Raw genomic sequence first — 21,121 nt, 5'->3', positions numbered from 1 at the left:
TGCGATGGAATGGATCGTTTTGACTGGGCGTGATGTCTGAGAGACTTAATGCTTTTGGTAACCCCCACACATCACAATCCCTGTAACGGTTTATTGTGTGGGTTTGATTCAGGCCTCACTCTGTGCTATAAAAGCTCAACACTAGTTCAGGGGACGGAGCATATACAGACAGAGCGACATCACGCCTACATCTAGATGTCTTCAACAGTGATCAGTTTAGAATTCATTCTACCTATTGAAGCTGCGTCATTTACCATTGTGTTGGATGAAGGCCGAAAGGTGTTCCTATATAGGTCGGAAGAAGTATGGAAGACCGAATGGAGTTCATTGTTTTTCTCGTCTTGCTGACGACGGCACCATCCATCGCTTTGAGAAGGAAGGAATTCACAGAAGCCATGGTAAGAAAAGACTTAGCTGAGATTCCACTTTTGTCAAAAACTTGTCTTGTTCAGTATTTGTAGAAGCGTATCCTATATTGATCACTAAAACCTCCCTCTGCTCTGCAGTAAACACAAAATAAATTTTTCTGGTATCCCGTTCCCACTTTATTCAATCAGGAGAGAGAACCCTAGACATTGCCAAGACACATTTGCTTACTGCACTGGCAGATTATTTTATTTGTTTCAAGCTCATTATTTGCTCATATTTTATTTCTTATTTTTGTCAACCATTTTTGCAGTGTGATTGATTGATTGATTGAAAACTTTAATTAACAGATTGCAGAATGGGTACAGTATGGCTCAATACACACAATTGTTAAGGGGATGCAGACCAGAGAAAGACTTTCGTCTTGTTTACATCAGGATCCCCCATTTTCAATTCATAATGACATTTATGACATACACAACATAGATATACAGATATAAAAATCTAATCTAAACTAATCATGACATTTATGACATACAGATATACAGTACTGTTACATTTGTGACATACAAGATATGCAAATATACAGTACTGTTAAACAGATCCTAACAGTAAATATATACATGAGGGGGAGGGAACTGTACATTAGGAGGGGGTGGGAGGGGGGTTCAGACATTTACGGGCCAGTTTTGTGTGGAGTTCACTCTCCTAATCAAATCAAATTCAAATTTGATTTGATTTGATTTTGATTTGAGTTCTCTCTCCTAATTGGATAAAGTCGGAAGGCCATCAAATGTATTCTCTGTTTACTGTGAAGCGGAGGGACTGAGAGACCCATGTTACAAACACTATCAGTGATGGCTGTCAGAATGTAGAGCTATTATTTAAACTTTTGTCAAAACGTGTTATCGGTATTTGTAGAAGTATTTGTAGAAGCATATCCTATTGATCAATAAAACCTCTGGATGACATGATGATATGGGAATCTAAATTTGAGACATGTCAATATAGCTTCCTGATAGCATTTGTTAGCAATACTAGTGAAAGTCAACGAGAAACTAAACAGTTAAAACATAGTAGAATTCTCCTAAAGTTCTCATCCTTTCACATGCTATTCATTAGTTATGGAACTAAGTAGCAAAGCTAACAGGAAGCTGCTGTCAATTTATAAATAAATAAACACAAAAATGTTTTATATTGATATGAAAACCGGGGTCACCGTGATCAATGCAAATGTCTCAAATCTGCCTTTTAAAACGAACCTTTAAAAATCTCTTAGGCATATTTACGGAACTATGGTTACCTGCACATTCGACTGGACACTAAGGACCAACATTATTCCACTGATGAAATAATAGAAGCCTTAAGGTGACCGTAATTACATTTTCCACAATTTCTGCTTCTTCTGTAAAGGTTACCTTGTGCATGTCTCTCTGTTCTGTCTTGCATTGACAGCATCCATACTCCCTGCTCAGTGCATGTGCGTCAACTTATATTCATATCGATCAGTGGTTCTTATCCATTCAGTTTGTCTGTCACGCCACGATCGAGCACAAAAAGACCAATTTCATACCAAAGAATTTGTGTATGACTTGATTAGTAACTGAAGAAGGGACACCTCACATTTGATCGTTCACAAGGGAAAAATCATCCATGACTGAGAGTATAAATATGTTAATGTATGAACCACTCACATGTCACTAACCCTTTGTAACATCTCTGAATCTCAGGATCTTTCAGAAGGCAACTGGCATTCCCATATCTGGGAAGCTAAACAAAGCCACGCTGGCAATGATGAACAAACCTCGTTGTGGTATAGAGGACTCCTTTAACACCAAGTCCCTCAGATATCATGCAATGGGTGGGTGAATGTTTTCCTATTTCAAATCAGGCTTTGAATGTCAATGCGGTGTGTTTAGGGTTTTACTGTACACAAAAAGCATCTTAATGGAATTTTTAGGGCTGACTTTGATTGGCCAAAATGTGCCGATAGTCGACTACCGGTATATATTAAAATATATATATTTTTTATCATTCCATTTGGGCTGTGGGGGGTGCTTAATGTCTGAAGGAGTCGACTGAAGGCTTCTTGTCCTCTGCGAAAGCATGCAATTGGTCCATTGATGGATACATCTTGATATTTGTCTAGTGTGTTCATTAGATGGGTGAAATCTTCTTTCAGTGCCTCTGTGCCCGTTTCTTAGGCAGTTAGCCTCTCTGGTATGCACGCCATTAGAGTTTGCCACGCTTCTAGGCCTCTTTGCTTTTGGAAAGAATGATAAAAAAAAAAGTATACTGTATATATATATATTTTTTTTGCATTCGACTAAGAGGTTGGCAGTCGACTACGGCTCCTTTCGATCGATTACTCGACTATTCGACTAATCGGGGTCAGCCCTAGGAATTTTACACAACAACTAATGCACCGTTCTAATAGGCCACTGGCGTAAGAAGACGCTGACCTATCGCATCTACAACTACACCCCTGACTTGGGCCGGGCGGCGACCCGCTCGTCCGTCCAGGCCGCCTTCAGGCACTGGAGTGACGTGTCGCCCCTGAGGTTCCAGGAGGTGTTCGGGGGAAAAGCAGACATCAGAATCTCTTTTCACAGAAAAGATAAAACGTGTCCTGTGCCCTTTGACGGACGAGGTGAGAGCAATGTCTTTTTATAGCAAGCTGTGCGACTGTGAAATGGGAAATAACTTTTTTGGGAAATGTCCGTCTTGCCTCCTGACTTGTCACTTTCACCGTCAAAGAGCTGTGACAAAACGTCACTGGCAGAAAACCTTTTCTTCAAGGTAATTTTCAATTGAGAGAGAACACGAAGAGAAACCACACAGAGCACCAAGAGAAATGGTTTAGAAGGCTGCTATGCAAGAGAACATAATAATAATAATAATAATAATAATAATAATAATAATAATAATAATAATAATAATAATAATAATAATAATAATAATAATAATAATAATAATAATAATAGATTGAATTTGTAATGCACTTTTTGTTCGCTGGGATCCCAAAGTGCTACACTGCAGGGTTAAAACATAGTTCAAAAAAAATAGTTATTAGTAAAACAAATAAAATAAAATACAGAATAAAAATAAGATAAAAATAGAACATAGTTAATTAAAAACATAGTATAAACAGAAAATTAAAAAACAACAGCACAAGAAAATAAAAAATAAAAAGCTAACAGTCAAAGGGCTTTTTGAACAGGTAGGTTTTCAGGCCTGCTTTAAAAAGAGTCCAGGCTCTGTGGTGCCCTCAGCTGGATGGGGAGGCTGTTCCACAGGCGTGGTGCAGCCGTGCAGAAGGTTCGGTCACCCATGGTGCAGAGCCGGGTATTGGGGACCTGAAGGAGCAGGCTACCTGCGGATCTGAGGGTGCGGGTGGAGGATTGTGGAGTGATGAGTTCCTGAAGGTAGAGGGGTGCGTGTCCGTTTATGCAGTTATGGGTGAGCATCAGGATTTTGTAATTGAGACGGGGAGCCAGTGTAGTGAGTGGAGGATGGGGGTTATGTGATCGTGTTTACGGACTCTCATCAGGATCCTGGCAGCGCTGTTCTGGATGTATTGCAGCTTTTGGATGCTCTTGCCAGGAATCCCAATGAAGAGTCCGTTACAGTAGTCCAATCTTGAGGAGATAAAGGCATGGACAAGCTTCTCTGCATCTGACAGGGTTAGAGTGGGACGGAGTTTTGATATATTTTTTAGGTGATAGAATGAGGTCTTGCAGAGGTGTTTTATGTGGATGTTGAAGGTCAGGTGGGGGTCAAATCGAACCCCCAGATTTGTGACTGAGGGGGAGAGGGGGATTACCTGGCCGTCAAAGGTGAGATGTGATATGGATGAAGACTGAAGCTGGTGAGGGGTGCCAATTAGAAGTGCCTCGGTTTTCTTGCTGTTTAGTTGGAGGAAGTTGCTGTTCATCCATGCCTTTATCTCCCCAAGACAGGTGGTGAGGCATGACAGAGCTGCAGAGGGGTTTGGGGCCGTTTTTATGTAGAGTTGTGTGTCATTGGCATAACAGTGGAAGGACATTCCATGTCTGCCGATGACACGACCGAGGGGGAGTATGTAGGTGATGAATAGGATGGGACCAAGAACCGACCCCACAGGTGACATCGAGCAGCCTGGACTTCTGTCCTCCCAGTGAGACATATTCAGTCCTGCCTAAGAGGTAGGACTGGAACCACTGTAGTGCATGGTCCGACAGTCCAACAGTGTTGTGGAGACGCTCCAGGAGGATGGTGTGGTCCACAGTGTCAAACGCCGCTGTCAGATCGAGGAGGATGAGGAGTGATGGTGATCCTTCGTCAGCGGTCATTAGAAGGTCATTCGTCACCAATTCATAATGACATTTATGACATACTCAATGCAGTACTGTTACATTTGTGACATACAGTAAATATATACAAGGGGGAGGGAACTGTACATTTATGATGAATTGAAAATGGGGGACCCTGATGTAAACAAGACGGAAGTCTTTCTCTGGTCTGCATCCCCTTAACAATTGTATGTATTGAGCTGTACTGTACTGTACCCATTCTGCAATCTGTTAATAAAGTTTTCAATCAATCAATCAATCAATCCCGCACAGTGCAATACTCCAATTCAGCCATTGGCAATTCAGCCATTGGGTGGGTGGCACTGCTGAGCGGGCCTGTGACGGCCTGACAGCGTGGGGACAGAGAGTGTTGGGCTGACGTTCTGCAGATGGATGCTTCTCACACAGACCGCAAATAAGAACTAACGCTTATAAAATGATTTAATAGACTAAACTTCGTTTTAAATTCTTTATTTTACACTTGTTTATTGTATTAGATTTTTCTCGACATAATGCTACGTGGCCCGACTAGATCCGTGACTCCGTTGCGATACAAATGAATTATCTATAAAAGTGGCTATCTTTGAAATCCACTGCTGGGGCGAGCCTTTATCGCTACCGGGGAAACATAGGGGGAACATAGGACCCGGGGAACATAGAACCCTTTTGCAGCTACCGGGGAACATGGGAAACATAGGGGGAACATAGGACCCGGGGAACATAGAACCCTTTTGCGGATGGGGGAACATAGAACCCTTTTTCGAAAAAAAATCTAAAAAAGTGGGGAACATAGAACCCGGGGAACATAGATATGTTCCCTGATTCTCACATGGTATGTTAGATTAGGGCCCTAAAGCAGAGGGAGTTTTTTTTTATTAAGATCATAAATGTGTATGTAATAGTCACCCCAATATCATCCTAAACAATCGAAACAAATATGTGTAAAATCTTTGACATTTTTACATGTTTTATACAGTTAAAACAGCCTGGGGTGAAATTGATTGTTTTTCGTCCGTCAATATTGATTATTATTGCTTTATGACCAGGGCGCGTGCTCGCCCACGCAGAGTCCCCCGAGTCGGGCATCGTGCACTTCGACGGAGACGAGCTGTGGACGGAGGGGAAGGACCACGGTTCCAACCTGCGGATCGTAGCGGCCCACGAGATCGGCCACGCGCTCGGCCTCGGACACTCGCAGCACCGCGGCGCCCTGATGGGACCCGTGTACAACGGATACCGCGCCCACTTCAAGCTACATCCAGATGACATACAGGGCATCCAGGCTTTATACGGTATGATACCGTGTATGTATCAGACCACCGCAACACTTCTCACCATACGTTTTCTTAATCTTCTCACTGCAAACACTCACCCTAACACTCACTTTAGACACTTTAACACAACATTATATTTCTCTATTTATTAAAGAGATTTTGCACTACATTCATACCTCCTTTGCTTTTGCGCCTTGCCTTAAAACGTTTTTGTACCTCATTGTCTGAATTTTTACTTCATAGATTGTACTTAGGTTGTACTTTAGTTTTTATCATGGATGAATGAATGAATGAATGAATGAATGAATGAAAACTTTATTTAACAGATTGCAGAATGGGTACAATACAGTACGGCTCAATACATACAATTGTTAAGGGGATGCAGACCTGGGCCCCGTTCCCCGTACCTGGCTAACTGAGTTAGCCGGATAATTTCCAGCATAGCCTGACTTAAGCCGGACCTTTCTGTTCCCCGACGCTCGATTGTCTAAATCATCATGACAACAGATCAAAAAGTTTGAGCCTGGTCGAGAGCAGGGTTAAGTTCAGTTAGCTGGATGAACCATGGCCACGCCCCCGCAAAGAAATGCCAGCTCGCTTCCTGAAATGATTCTCACAGTCTAGATCTGCATTATACCATTCTAAATTATGTTTCTGTGCTTCGTTTTCCTAGAGGGGGCTTTTGAAATGTATAATAATAGAACTAAATGCTGATAATAAATCATATTCAGCCTATAGATTTACTTTGTCCTAAATAAAATAATGCACGTCATATACGGCGCTCGGAGTGCGATACACGCTGCATGTGGTTATTTTAATAACGGCGCATTGCAAATGTGAATCCCGCTGGGATATTTTTAATGAATGAAACCTATCGGCCGTTTGGCTCTGATTAGTTTCATATATTCTCCGCTGTAGATTTGCTTAACGGAGCGCCCGGATTGTCTTTCATTCAAGCATAAAATTGAAGTGTCTATGCGTGGATTGTGGTTTTTGTGGATTATGAATTACGAGGACTCTGAGGATTGTTGAATTGTATCATCACTCACACGTTATTGTGATATTGTAACTGGGATTAAAATGTCTGATGAGATGCGCTGTTTGACGGATATGAGAAATTGAATGAGCCGTTGATGTCACATTAATGCATTTGAGAATAAAGAGATAAAACTTCATTCAAAAGAAAAATATTCGAAACACGGGTCTCTTGTCCATTGATGGATACACAATGGATATATCCCGTCTGGCACAGTGGTGCAACGGCCAGTGTTCGCTCCTGGCAAGCGGGCGACCCGAGTTCGACACCCCGCGTTTCCAATATAATTTTTTTGGAATATAATATTAATGATTATACGCAAAAGTAGCCTAGTTTTAAGTTAAAATATTATAAATCTACATGCATTGAGGATGTCATTCTTTATATAGCTCTCAACATGCACCAAATTGAATTATTCCTACATTGCAAAAAGAAGAAAAAGACTAGAAGAAGTGGGATTCGAACGCGGGTCGTCTGCGTGAAAGTCAAAACGACCAACCGTCACACCACAGTGCAGATAAGTAAAACATCCACCATACATCAATCAATGGGTAAGAGAGCCGTATCCTTATTCTGAAACAGTTGAACTAATTATTTTCGCTAGCAAGATCTCATTTGATTATCCATTCCATAAACCTACTGCCAGCAGGCAAGTTTAAAGAAATATAATCTGATTGATTGGGGTAATGAGGGACTTAAAATTTGCCTATAGATTATGCATTTAACTTGTCGGCGAGGCTATTGAGCCGTACTGCAATCTGTTAATAAAGTTTTAAATCAATTAATCAATCAATGCCGTTAGAAAATCAGGATTTCTGCTATCGATACTTGCTGGCTTTTCAGCTGAGGCGGGCGCGCGCAATTATCCTGGGTCTCAAGTCTGGTTCGAGTTAACGAGACTGAATCCACCTTCGAGGAACAGGAAAATCCCGGCTTCAAACATCGGGTTAATTGAATCTGGATAATGGGACTCTTGATCGATTTAGTTGAACCAGGTACGGGGAATAGGGCCCAGAGAAAGACGTTTGTCTTGTTTACATCAGGGTCCCCCATTTTCAATTCATATAGTGACATTTATAATATGACATACACAACATACATGACATCATGACATTTATGGCATAGGGACATACATGACATACAGGTATATAGTACTGTTACATTTGTGACATATATGATATGCAAATATACAGTACTGTTACCCATAGATCCTGACAGAGAGTATATACATATGATTGATTGATTGATTGATTGAAAAGTTTATTAACAGATTGCAGAATGGGTACAGTACAGTACAGCTCAATACATACAATTGTTAAGGGGATGCAGACCAGAGAAAGACTTTCGTCTTGTTTACATCAGGGTCCCCCATTTTCAATTCATCATAACATATATGACATACATGACATACAGATAGACAGTACTGCTACATCTATACATTTATGACATATCAGATTTGCAAATACAGTACTGTTTGTGATACAAAAGTGTCCAGAAAAGGAGTGTATATACATTTGGCGTAGAAACTGTACATTGGAGGAGGTTGGTTGGGTGGGGTGGGGTTGGGTGGGTTGGGTGAGGGCTGTACATTGGAGGTGGGGGGGGGGGGGGGGGGTGGGAATGGGTAGGGGACACACACACATTTTACACTGTACATTGGAATATTGACAAAGCCTTACTTGGTCATTTACTGTACAACTAGGTTAGGACATTTGTAGGGGCCAGTTTCGAATTGCAGTCTGTTTTTGAAAGTGGGTAGTGATTCACATTCCTTTACAGCTTTAGGCAGGGCGTTCCACATTGATGTGGCATAATTGCGAAACGTGTTTAGTCCCTTGTTTGAGCCGAATCTGGGTTTTACATGATTTGTGGAGCTCCCTCTGGTGTTGTGATCGTGGTATTCACTGACCTTTGGGAAGTATTTTGACATGTACATGGGTACCTTGGTCGCGTAGTGTATCTTGTAGACCAGGCCCATTGCAAGTTGCTGTACTCTGTCGTCTACTCTAAGCCATCCTAGGTTGTCAAAGTGGGCAGGGGTGAGGTGGGTTCTAGGAGTCAGGTCAAGTAGTAGTCTGACTAACTTGTTTTGAGATGTTTGTAATTTGTTTTTTAGTGCCTTTGAGGTGCTTTGGTACCATGAGGTGCAAGCATAGTCATAGTACCCTTGAATGAGTGCTCCTGCTAGAGTCTTCAGGGTATTCTTGTTTACCAGAGAGGAGATCCGGTACAAGAATCGCGTTCGTTGGTTGACTTTTTTTTATTACATTGGATGCCATTTTGTCACAGGAAAGATTAGCCTCTAGGATGGAACCCAGGTAGGTAATTTCATCTTTCCTTGTGATAATATTGTCACCCACTGTAACCGGGGGTTACAGACTGTACATTAGGAGGGGGTGGGTGGGTGGGAGAGAAATATACATACGGTGGGGAGAGAATATATACATACGTGGGGAGGAGACTGTACATTAGGAGAGGGTGGGTGGGTGGGTGGGAGAGAAATATACATACGGTGGGGAGAGAATATATACATACGGTTGGGAGGAGACTGTCTATTATGAGGGGGTGGGGGGGTTTGGACATTTACGGTGGCCAGTTTCGAATTGCAGCCTCCCGTAGGTGCTCTTTTAGAGCGGTTTTGAATGTGGGTAGGGATTCACATTCTTTTACAGCTTTGGGTAGGGCGTTCCACATTGATGTGGCATAATTGCGAAACGTGTTTAGTCCCTAAAAGAAATGTCATCAATGACTAAACTGAGGAAAACAAAAACAAACCATGTGAACTTTGGAAATGACTCAATAATCAACTAGGCTGCAGTAAAAAACTTAAAACCAGATTCTCAAACATAAACATAAAGACGGACAACACGCTCATCACAGACAAGCTGGATGTAGCCAATCACTTAAACACTTAATTCACAAACAGCCACAACACTGGTAAACAAACTACCGTCCCACTCAGGGCATTATGGGGTAGAACACATAGTAGCATACTACAAGAACCTAGGGGTCCACAAAGACGACTTCAAACTGGAAATGGTAACAACAGATGAGGTACTTAAAAAACTGAGTGCCCTCCAACCGAACAAGGCCACTGGCCATGACAACATCCCCTCCAAATTCCTCAGAGACTCAGCAGCCACCATCACCCCAGTCATCACACACATAATAAACCTCTCCATAAAACAGGGACACGTCCCCAAGGACTTAAAAATTGCGAGAGTAAGACCCCTGCACAAAAAGGGCAGCAAATTAGACCCAGGCAACTACCGCCCTGTTTCTATCCTTACCTCCATCTCGAAAGTCATGGAAAAGATAGTATACGAACAGGTCGAAAAGTACCTTGTGGAAAAAAATCCTATCTACGAATTCCAATCTGGCTTCAGAACATCCCACTCCACTGACTCCACTCCTTCTCTATTTGAACGACCACATCAAACAAGAGGTGGATGCGGGCAAATACTGCGGCATGGTCATGCTGGACCTACAAAAGGCCTTCGACACTGTCAATCACACCATTCTGAAAGCAATTTGAGGGGAGAGAACAGATGGTGGAGGTAAACGGTACCCTATCCCCCCCCCCTCCCAGTGAGCTGTGGTGTTCCACAAGGAAGCATACTAGGACCGCTACTGTTCCTAATTTATGCGAATGACATGTCGTCAGCTTGTGACTGCAACTTGTTCCTGTTTGCGGACGACTCAGCCCTGCTGGTCTCTGACAAGAACAAGTTACATGTTGAAAAAACCCTCAGCTCGGAACTAGGCAAAATCTGCATATGGCTCGCCGATAACAAACTATCATTACACATGGGCAAAACAGAGTCCATTCTCTTCGGTTCAAATAACAAACTCGGCAAGACCGACGGCTTTTCAGTTACAGTGGGTGACAATATTGTCACAAGGAAAGATGAAATTACCTACCTGGGTTCCATCCTAGAGGCTAATCTTTCCTGTGACAAAATGGCATCCAATGTAATAAAAAAAGTCAATCAACGAACTTGATTCTTGTACCGGATCTCCTCTCTGGTAAACAAGAATACCCTGAAGACTCTGGCAGGAGCACTCATTCAAGGGTACTACGACTATGCTTGCACCTCATGGTACCAAAGCACCTCAAAGGCACTAAAAACAAAATTACAAACATCTCAAAACAAACTGGTCAGACTACTGCTTGACCTGACTCCTAGAACCCACCTCACCCCTGCCCACTTTGACAACCTAGGATGGCTTAGAGTAGACGACAGATTACAGCAACTTGCAATGGGCCTGGTCTACAAGCTATTGTTATGCAAAGTAGCCAGGTGGGTAATTAGCGAGTTGGTGCATCAGTCGAGGTCAGCGCATTCCTGTGTGCACCCCTGGTTTTTATATTGTATTGTATATTGTATATTATACAACAGGTAGGTCCGACCACGCATTGTGATTGGTCGAGAGCGTTCTAAGCCTTGAGTAATATTCATGATACACTCACGGTTAAATCACCATGAATATACCACTGCGCTGGCTCTAGAATGTTGTAGAAAGTTTCAACTGCCATTCATCAAACGGAAACTGTCAACATGACCTACCTAGTTTGTATATTGTATTGTATATTGTATAGTGTTATTCCTCGTTTTTTTTTTTTTTTTTTTTTTTTTAACTTTATTTTTTAGCGTTTATCGCTTTTCTGGTCAAGCATGACCGACAGAAACAGGTTGAAATGGGATGTAGAGCAGGGGAAGACATTCTGAGAAATGACGGCGGGTCCGGGAATCGAACTCGTGTCCCCCAGATCCGTGACGAGCACGGTTTTCCCCGACGCAGAAATAGCGCAGAGATATGCGGTGAGCTACGGGAGCTCCCGTGTTATTCCTCTTTTACTTACTTTTTTACTGTATGAAGCACATTCTCAGGGGCTCATACAGAACCAAGCATTTCACTGTAATGTACATGTACCTTATACGTGACGAATAAAAACAAACTTGGTTTTTTGAGCTCATGGGAGAGAGCCGTAGCTACAACCACTTACGTCAAGGCTCTAATCAACATTCATTAATTTAATCCCCTCGCGCTCTCTAACAAAATTATGTTATACAGTGGTGTAAATACTCTATTCCTCTCTAAGCCTTGTGTTTTTCTGTGCTTGCATTTAGGAAAGCCAGGGAAAACGCCCCCTGTATCCAGAAACCCAAACCAGTCAGTTGGTCTTCCTCCAGACCCCTGCAAGGCGGCCATGGATGCAGTTATGTCAGGTAGAGATTCAGATTCAGATTCAGATTCAGATTCCTTTATTGAGCCATTTGTGTAAAACACATTGGTAATTGTTGCAGCAATACAGTGTATGCATTTTTCCTTTTTTCACAGTAAACAAACACCAACACAGAAAACGAAAACAGTGCAGTGGGGGATTAATCAATAAATAAAATACATATATATATATATAAAGTGAAGTGTGCAGAGATCCAGTACGGACTAGTGCAGTGCAGTCAATGTCATTTAGCCAGTGTCACTTGGGGGCAGAGGGGGGGGGGGTACCGAGGGGGGGGGGGGGCCTGAGGCATTGATCAGCCTGGCGGCTGAGGGGAAGAAGCTCAGTCTGTGTCGAGCTTTCAAAGCCTTTGGGATCCTCAGCCTTCTCCCAGAGGGGAGCAGGGTGAAGAGGCTGTGACCGGGGTGGGATGGGTCGGCCATGATCTTTCTCGCCCTCTTCAGCGCCCTGGAGTCGTGCAGGGACCTGAGGGAGGGCAGGGGACAGCCGATCACCCTCTCCGCGGAGCGAATCACCCGCTGCAGCTTGGCAAGATCTTTTGCCGCTGCAGCAGGGAACCAGGAGATGATGGAGTGGGTGAGGATGGACTCAATGATGGCCGTGTAGAATTGGGCCATCATGGTCCTCGGCAGTTTATACTTCTTCAACTGCCGGAGGAAGAACATCCTCCCCTGGGCCTTCTTGAGCAGGCCCGTGATGTTAAGCTCCCACTTCAAATCCCGGGAGATGGTCATGCCGAGGAATCGGCATGACTCCACGGAGGTCACCTGAGTGCCTCCCAGTATGATGGGAGGGGGCAGGGCTGCTTTCTTCCTGAAATCCACTACCATCTCCACTGATACTAACCCTTAGATACTAACCCTTTCACTACCACACAACAGAAGGTTAACCGTTTGTAGTGTGGTAGTGAAATGGTTAACCGTCTGTAGTGTGGTAGTGAAATGGTTAACCTTCTGTAGTGTGGTTGTGAAAGGGTTGATTGATTGATTGATTTTATTGTGGATTAGAGACATCATCCAAGGGATAAAAACATGATAAAAAGCAAGCACTTATTTCCATCATGGTCCCTGGAGTAAACACAAAATAGTCCTCTGCAGTAAACACAAAATAAATTTTCTGGTATCCCGTTCCCACTTTATCCAACCAGGAGAGAAAACGTTAGGTTATAACTATAACCAAGTTCTGTTAGTAATGGTGACGCTCGGCGTCACTCACGCACTGTACCTCGCTTGTGCACGCGCACTGAATAAAATTCCACAATGTACCTTTATCCCAATATTCGTCTGACCACACCCCTCATCAGCTTACCTTCATAAGCAGGTGTGTGGCCACCTACTCGCCTCCTTCCCAAGCTTTCACCACAAGGTGAGATCAAGGGCTGCAGCGGCGTCGGACGCCGAGCGTCACCATTACTAACAGAACTTGGTTATAGTTATAACCTAACGTTCTGTATCGTAACGGCTCTCGCTCTGCGTCACTCACGCACAAGGGAGGCCGAGCGAGAGCCATCGGCCGACAAATACACCCCGCTGAGGCCCCCCACAACCATCAGATCAGGGAGGACCGAGCCCCCCCGACCCCCCCTAATGGAGGGCACCCCCCCTATTGGGGGATCACGGGAGGGCGACTGACCCGACCGTGCGAAGAGGCACTCAAGCAACTTAACGCACAGGGTGAGCAGACCGTGGCCTGACCCCACGATTACCCACACGCACAACCCGCATGCCACCCGGGAACGAACGGAAGGAACGACCTCGTTACTGCCCCCAGAAATCACGGGGTCAAGAGCAAACCCAACCCTGTGGCAAGGCCGTAGCAGCGGAGCGCGAAGGAAGACCCAGACCCACCAAAGGGACTGGACCCCCTGGAAAACGGGGGCCCGGAGAAGTTCATGATGCCAGCATCAAGACCCCACCAGGTGGTCACCTAGTGACCCCGCCCCCCACATCGCCAGCATATTCGGACAAAGGCCCCTCACAAGAGCGGGCCCTGTCCCCCCAATAGCACACCGCCTGGCACACTGACCCTGCAGGACAGGCAGCCAGCATGGCCGTAAGACCAAAGGCTTACCACGGAAGCAGGCAGCACACCGGGGAAAAACCAGGCAACAGGCTGTAACCCGAGCCTGGAGTACTGCGGACGAGACAGGCGCCAGAGGGGTCAGCTGAAACAGCTGCCCCGGCGGAAGGGGTGTATGCTGGCGTTGTTGACCACCATGACAAAGCCTCCCTCAATGAGGCAGCGAAGGCTGACACGATCGGCAGACGTCATGAACGTGCAGGGGCACACTCAACCGGGCAACCCGGGAGTTGACACTGCACCAACACACCAGAGAACCAACCACCCAGACGTTACCTTATGCTGTGGTTGGTCCCATAACCCCTCAAGAAAAAACTCCAATGTACCTGCGGGCACTACCGCAGTACAAGTGTTTTAGTTTCCAACAGGGTTATCCCAGGCCTACGGGTCGACGAAACATTACTTCGGACCGGGCCCGGCGATACGGGGAGCACAGGGTCCCCCGAGGAGGTCAAAGACCACCCCAACAGGCCCCTCTTCGCCATGCGTAAGAGAAGAGCGAAAAGAATGGAGAACCAGCCCCAAGCACCCCGTACTTGGTATTCCCAGGAGGTCTCCCAACCAAGTACTAACCAAGACCAACCTGCGTAGCGGCCGAGATCTGACGAGATCGGGCGTGTACAGGTCGGCACGGCCGTAAGCCATTACGACAGTGCAGAGTACTATGTACCCACAAGAGTCTCCATAGCGCCTAACCCTGTGACACCCGGACCGACCTGGCATTTCTCCCCCCGGAAAAAGCCCAAGTCCCTCAGGGTACCAGAACAGCAGATCTGCATCCCCGGCGGACAATGGGTTTAACTGATCCGGACCAGCGTGACCAGAACCAGTCCCGTGCCCTAACCACGCCGACATGCCAACTCCAGGAGAAGGGGCAGATATGCGTGTTGATCTTAAACATGAAAAGAAGGCGCCACCCAGACGTTCGGTGCAAACCGCGCCTGGTGGCCCACCCCCAGGGCGTGAGACCCTTCTACGTATGTTCAGATCCATTCCGTCATCATCCCCCAATATGAACGAGAATCCGTCGACAACCAACATAGGTCGTCGGAAGAGGAAAAAAACCCCATCCCAGTTGCTTTATAAAAACGCTGTTTTAACCCCAAGCAACCAAGGCGCGCCAGTCAGTTGCTTGATGTTCAACAGAACACCCCGAGCTAGCACTATGTGTGCGTCGGGCATATCCACATCAATAACAGGCTATTTAGACCTTTCATTGAATCCCCAAGGCGCCCAGGGGAACGACAAGAGGGGTGTGATGCTTCCTAACCCCAACTCTTTTTAATAACAAAGAAAGAAGCATCAACAACATAAAACCCAAGCTGCACAGCCGGGAGTTAAAACTGTCTCTGGAGCGTAACAGTAAGAAGCATTTTGTATAAAAGTATTCTGTACTTCTGTATGACAACTATTAAAGAAACTTGAGAACTTGAAACTTGTTTACATTTTTACATCCAGTCACCCCTTACTTAGAGGGTTTAGACCGAAATTCCCCAGAAAGCCTTCCCACATGAGTCGTAGTATGAAAAAGACATGTCGGGGAGCTCCAGTAGCTCACCGCGTACCTCGAGCGCTATTTCGGCGCCGGGGACAACCGTGCTCGTCACGGATCTGGGGTTTAGCGAGTTCGAATCCCGGACTGCAGCCGTGCCTTTCCCAGAGTGTCTTCCCCCCCATCTGTACCCCTTCAGCCTGTTTCTGTCGGTCATTCTTGACCAGAGTAAATGCGATAAACGCAAAAAAGAGCCAGCGGAATGGCCAAAGTTTTAAAAAAAGAAAAAGACATGTCAACTGTGAGTCACGTGACCAACTGACTCAAGTGTACACAAAAAATCGAGCGTAGCAGTCCCGTAAGCCCTACGCTCTAACCCGACACTTTAACACCACAGACCTTACGTAAAGATCTAACTCACGGAAGCCGTCGTCATAGCAACGTATATGCTATGACGGGGGGAAATCCCGCACACGACTCCTGTTTGTAATAGGAGCCGTGTCAGGACAACCCTTCCCCCCCCTCCCCCGCCAAGTCGTTGAACGGCTCGGCCCTGACTGGCTCAACAGGAAATGAGAAAAAATCCCCTTGACCAATCAAGTGGGAAGGAGGGGTTTATTCGGCACCCCCTCACAAAAAACCCTTTTTCCCTACACACAATAACAACTGTAGCATTTTGAGACCTTTGGTAGAACGCTAATGTATAGCGTAAGCTAATACAATGCCCGCTACCCACAGACTGTGAACAGGATTTATAACAAAACCAAGTCGTGTGTGTGTGAATTGTGGTATAATATGTATGTTCTCATGTAAATATAGTCCCCTATATTATACATTAATCTCACCCACATTATAAGAAAGAAAAGTGAGTATTGTGGTATAATATGTATGTTCTCATGTAAATATAGTCCCCTCCCCTATATCCCCTTACCTGTGCCCCCCCCCTCTCTGTGGAATAAGACACTCCCCTCCCCTGTGTCCCCATTACCTGTACCCCTCCCCCCATCTGACCTATCAAATGGGACCACATCCCCCCCCTTGTTAACTATATAGGTCTCCTCCCGAGATCTATCAAGGCGTCTTACCTGGGTAATTTCAGCTGATCACCTGGGGCGAGAGCCTCAGCCATTCTCTCTATGTATTCTATCTGTTTGGTTAATGACATGATCGACTGGACTGCGGTCTGTGTTATTTTGATATCAGAGATGTGGGAATAGATATCACCATTTTCTTTTATTAATCGCTCAAAATATCTATATCAATGAGTGGTCCTCAACTCTGATATCAAACAACAATTAACATAATTATTAGAAGCTATAGCTGTGTAAATATCTTGGCATACCTTCAGTCGTTCATGTCGTGACTTAGGGGAGCTAATGTGATGTGCATACAGGCATAGTAATACAACTATTACATACATGTGAGCACTGTCTCTGTGTGGTCAGAGTGCACAGGGTGAAAAACAAAATCGTGTGCATAATTATTAGGAATAGGATTTACACATAAGGCTAATGTGTACAAAAACATTTTAATAACCGTTAACCTGGTGGTTAATAAAACTAACATGATTGATTATGGGAAACTGTTCACAAATATATATATATATATATATTTGCACATTTTATGATGATTCTTGATTAAATTACTTAGGGTCCAGTTGTATTTAATCTGAGTTTGAGTGTCACTTTCATCTGTGATTGTCTCAGCTTTGTTGGTCTTTACTTAGAATCAGGCAATTTTCTCCATTTCTTCTCTATAAATGAGGAGATAAAACGTCTTATGCATCACTTCTGTATGTAATTCTAGTGCATATACTATCAATGGTTCACCATACAGGTGCAAAACAACGTTACATGTCCTCTTCTATGAAAGAATAAAACAACTGATTCTTTCTTGTCTGACAATACAATTTTGTAACCTAAGTAATTCAAATGTGATGTAATACAGTAACCAAACTTGGTGTCTTGGAACAACCCAACTGGTTCTGCCCTGTTTAACAATAGCATTTTGCAATGTGACTCTCTGATCATTTCTCATTGCTATTATAAAATTGGTTAATGCAATCTTACTGATTGTATTTCATCATATTCCTAGTCAATAATTTTCCAGATACATATGAACTCTGTGAAACAGTTCTTGTTTGTGAATCTGATAGTTGCTGTGTCGTGTTGATCATCTGTTCTCGGTCTGTTGTGTGGCAGGGCCAAACAGTAACACAGTAAAAATTAAATACATACATAACAATGTGGACAATGTGTGTTCAGAAGTATCTTGTTCTACAGGTCTCTGATGATGTCTCTTCTTGACGATGCAGTCGGGAACATTCACTGGTCGTCGTTCATTCAGAGGGGGCCTACAGGAGGTCGCCGTCCGCTCCCTGTGTACCTTGTCAAGGGTCACCGGTAGCAGTCAACTATAGTGGTCTTTTCCTGCAGCCTATGTTGTTCTCCATCACCACCACACATCCGCCACTGTGCTCACGCTTGGCTCCCATCAGGCCCAGAGACATGGTGGTCAGGGCGTTTTTGAATGTGCCCTTTTTGAATGTGTTGTGCTGGTTTCGCTGTCCTCTCCTCGTCATTGCGGTACCACTTGATGGAGGGCGAGGGCCCGCCGGTGTAGTGGCTAGTCAGTAGGACGCTCTTTTTCACACGGATGACAATCTTGTCATGGGAATCCATCTTGATGGTCGGGGACTTGGTTCCCATCTGCAGGTGATGGGTTTGGTCTGCAGTGCCGGGGTGGAGGCTGTCAAAAGGTTGATCTCCTCTTCGTCAGTGTCTCCTTGGTCAGTCTCCTTCGTGGTCCCCTGCTCCACTTTCTTGGGGATGTCTGTGGGCTGGGTTGGATGGTTCTCTCACGGTTGTTGTCGTCGCCTCTGGTTGTCAATTTTCTTTATGTGTCCCGCTGTGATTAGCTTGTTAATCTCAGCGCGGTACACAGTCTCTTGAGCGGGGTCTCTGGCTAGGCGCCACTCTGTGTTCAATAGATACCGCTCCGTCGCTTCTTTTGGGGCGTGGAAGGTGGGCATACCCTCTCGCCTCAAGAGTGGAGTTGCGTATCTCATCACTCCATTGACTTTGACTCTCTTTGTCCCTTGCTCGAGGAGTGCTATGGCGTAAATGTCTTCCTTGGAACGAATGTCTTTCTTTTCGTTCTTAAAGGGCATTGTCTCTAGTGTCCATAGCCTCTCGACATGCTGTAGGAGGGTGGTGTCTTCTTCTGTCACTCTGGAGTGGAGGCAGCTAGTGGCTGCTGTTCGGTTAAGAGACTTAGCGAGGGGGCCTTGTAATGTCCATCCTAGGCGGGTCTCGACTGCTGCAGGACAGCCTCTGGGCCCTGTGTGGACCCGGTCTATCGGGACTATGAGGTCTGCATGGTCGGAGCCTATCAGCAGGGTCGGGGTGGCACCGTCTATGAGCGGGATAGGTAGTTGACGCAGGTGCACATATTTATCCATCAGCTTGGCGATGGGGTAGGTGTACTGCGACAGGCCTATTTCTTGGCTGGTGAAAGCATTAGTAATCCTATACCGTCTCTCTGGCTGCCCGCTTGCTGCGATAGTGAAGGAGACATTCTCGCCCTTTATCGTCTTTAGATCTCTTCTTATTGTCCGAATCGTCATTGGTTGTGTCCGCAGCTTCGTGGTTCAGGTCGCGCATCGTCTCACTCGTCCTGTCCTCTCACCAATTCGTGATCTGAGGGTGATAAACACTGCCTTAGAAAACTCCTCACATAAATGATTCAACGCCTTTCTGCTAAAGTGGAAAATCATTTTGGGATTAATTCAATTCATTTTAAATAAAATCACTTAATTGACAATAGGAAATGCAAGCCAATTGCATTAGCAGTGATTCCTTACGTCAAGAAGGTCACATTCACTACAATTTTATCAGATCTTGTATCTAACTAGATCTTCCAGCATTACACTTTAAATAAAATTTGTAAATGAATGGCCAAAGTCTTGAATCAGATAAAATAGTCTGTGGTGTTAAATTGAAGTTGATCTTACCTCAGGATGCGTTGGGTGTGCCTCAGGATACTTACCTCGCCACGACTTCTCTGGCGTTTTTCACATCTCAGTATGGCTCATCATAGCATAGCATGGGGAAAAAACATAAAATCTAGGTAGCCAGTTAATTTTTGCATGAAAAACAATCATTTGTTTTGTCATCTACGTTTTAACTAACCTTACTGTCATGCATTTGTCCTAATAAACTAATCTACACTGTAGCACTCAACACTTTGATGACCATTGTTACTCAGCTGATAGAGGTGTGCCTTGCCTGATGTCCTGTCGTACAGAACCTGTGAGTCGCTTTGGATAAAAGTGTCAGCTAAATGATCAATGTTGTTGATATCTTGTACATTTAGATAATTGTGTTTCAATTTTGGTGGTTGATAATTTTGCAATCATGGAGAGTATTAGTTGTTAAAAGAATAGTCTAAGGAAAGTCATGCATGTTATTGGTTATGAACAGAGAATAGAAGGAGGGGATTGTAAGTAGTTGTTTTCATCATTAATCTTTCATCTCGGGCACTTCTCTAATTCATGTGTCTTTTGAAAAGAGATGATGAAAACGACTGGTTAGTTATTGTTAGTATGGGAGTTAGGTAGATTTTCATAACTGCAAATTCATCACCGGTGTCTAATTCATGTTAATTAAGTGGTTCTCTGTTGCCATCCACCGCTAGGTGAGTTCATCAAGTCTGTGGTCACGAGTGCAGGCATTTGCATTGCTTTGTCTCCCAAGTGCCCACTCTGAAGAAATTTACATGTGGGTGTTTTGGATGTAGATTTGTTCCAAATGGTCAATCGATTGTCTCTCAGCTCTGCACTGTCTCTCGGTTGACATGCAAATTGTTGGATTTTCTGTCTTTTGTGATACAATTTGGGTGTAGTCATTCACTGTTTTGCATCTCGCCTCAGAGCCAGATCTGTAAATACAAACACATGTTAATTTTCCACTCTTTTCTAAAACCTGGGTGAATCCTCTTTGACTGTCTGTGTGCTCAACAAACATTAGCTAGATCTCATCCATCCCGTTCTTGGATGTAATGATAGTGTTATCATTTATCAATCATATCGCATATGTACACAAGCATATGAATGTGGACCCACACATTTTGAATCATGTTTAAAATGTCTTACAATGGGAAGGGCTAGTTATCTTTCATTGGTTCTTTAGATAAACACATTAACTCAAGTGAATATAACCTAAACATCTTACTTTTAAACATGATCTATGTTGTTTGTGCCCAAGTTTTTCAACATTGAAAGCTTATAAAGTCTAA

The 21,121-nt window shown here is 44.3% G+C and overlaps 1 protein-coding gene across 1 annotated transcript in view; it reads left to right on the top strand.

Moving 5' to 3' along the window:
- Window positions 1-305: 305 nt before the first annotated feature.
- The window catches only part of LOC311243956 (matrix metalloproteinase-19-like), a gene marked incomplete at both ends in the record, with an annotated part of 32,564 nt that continues 11,748 nt past the window's right edge, over window positions 306-21,121 (top strand). The window contains 6 exons of the mRNA XM_084333363.1: window positions 306-398; window positions 1,646-1,734; window positions 2,097-2,227; window positions 2,804-3,016; window positions 5,744-5,989; window positions 12,140-12,238. Of these exons, the coding sequence (XP_084189489.1) occupies window positions 306-398; window positions 1,646-1,734; window positions 2,097-2,227; window positions 2,804-3,016; window positions 5,744-5,989; window positions 12,140-12,238 (871 nt within the window). The remainder of the gene's footprint in view (window positions 399-1,645; window positions 1,735-2,096; window positions 2,228-2,803; window positions 3,017-5,743; window positions 5,990-12,139; window positions 12,239-21,121) is intronic.

The sequence above is a fragment of the Notolepis coatsorum genome (genome assembly GCF_963971535.1).
Source record: "Notolepis coatsorum genome assembly, chromosome: 17".
In the NCBI taxonomy this organism is placed as follows: Eukaryota; Metazoa; Chordata; class Actinopteri; order Aulopiformes; family Paralepididae; genus Notolepis; species Notolepis coatsorum.
The sequence above is the reverse complement of the archived record's forward strand: the minus strand, read 5'-3'. Positions and strand labels throughout refer to the sequence as shown.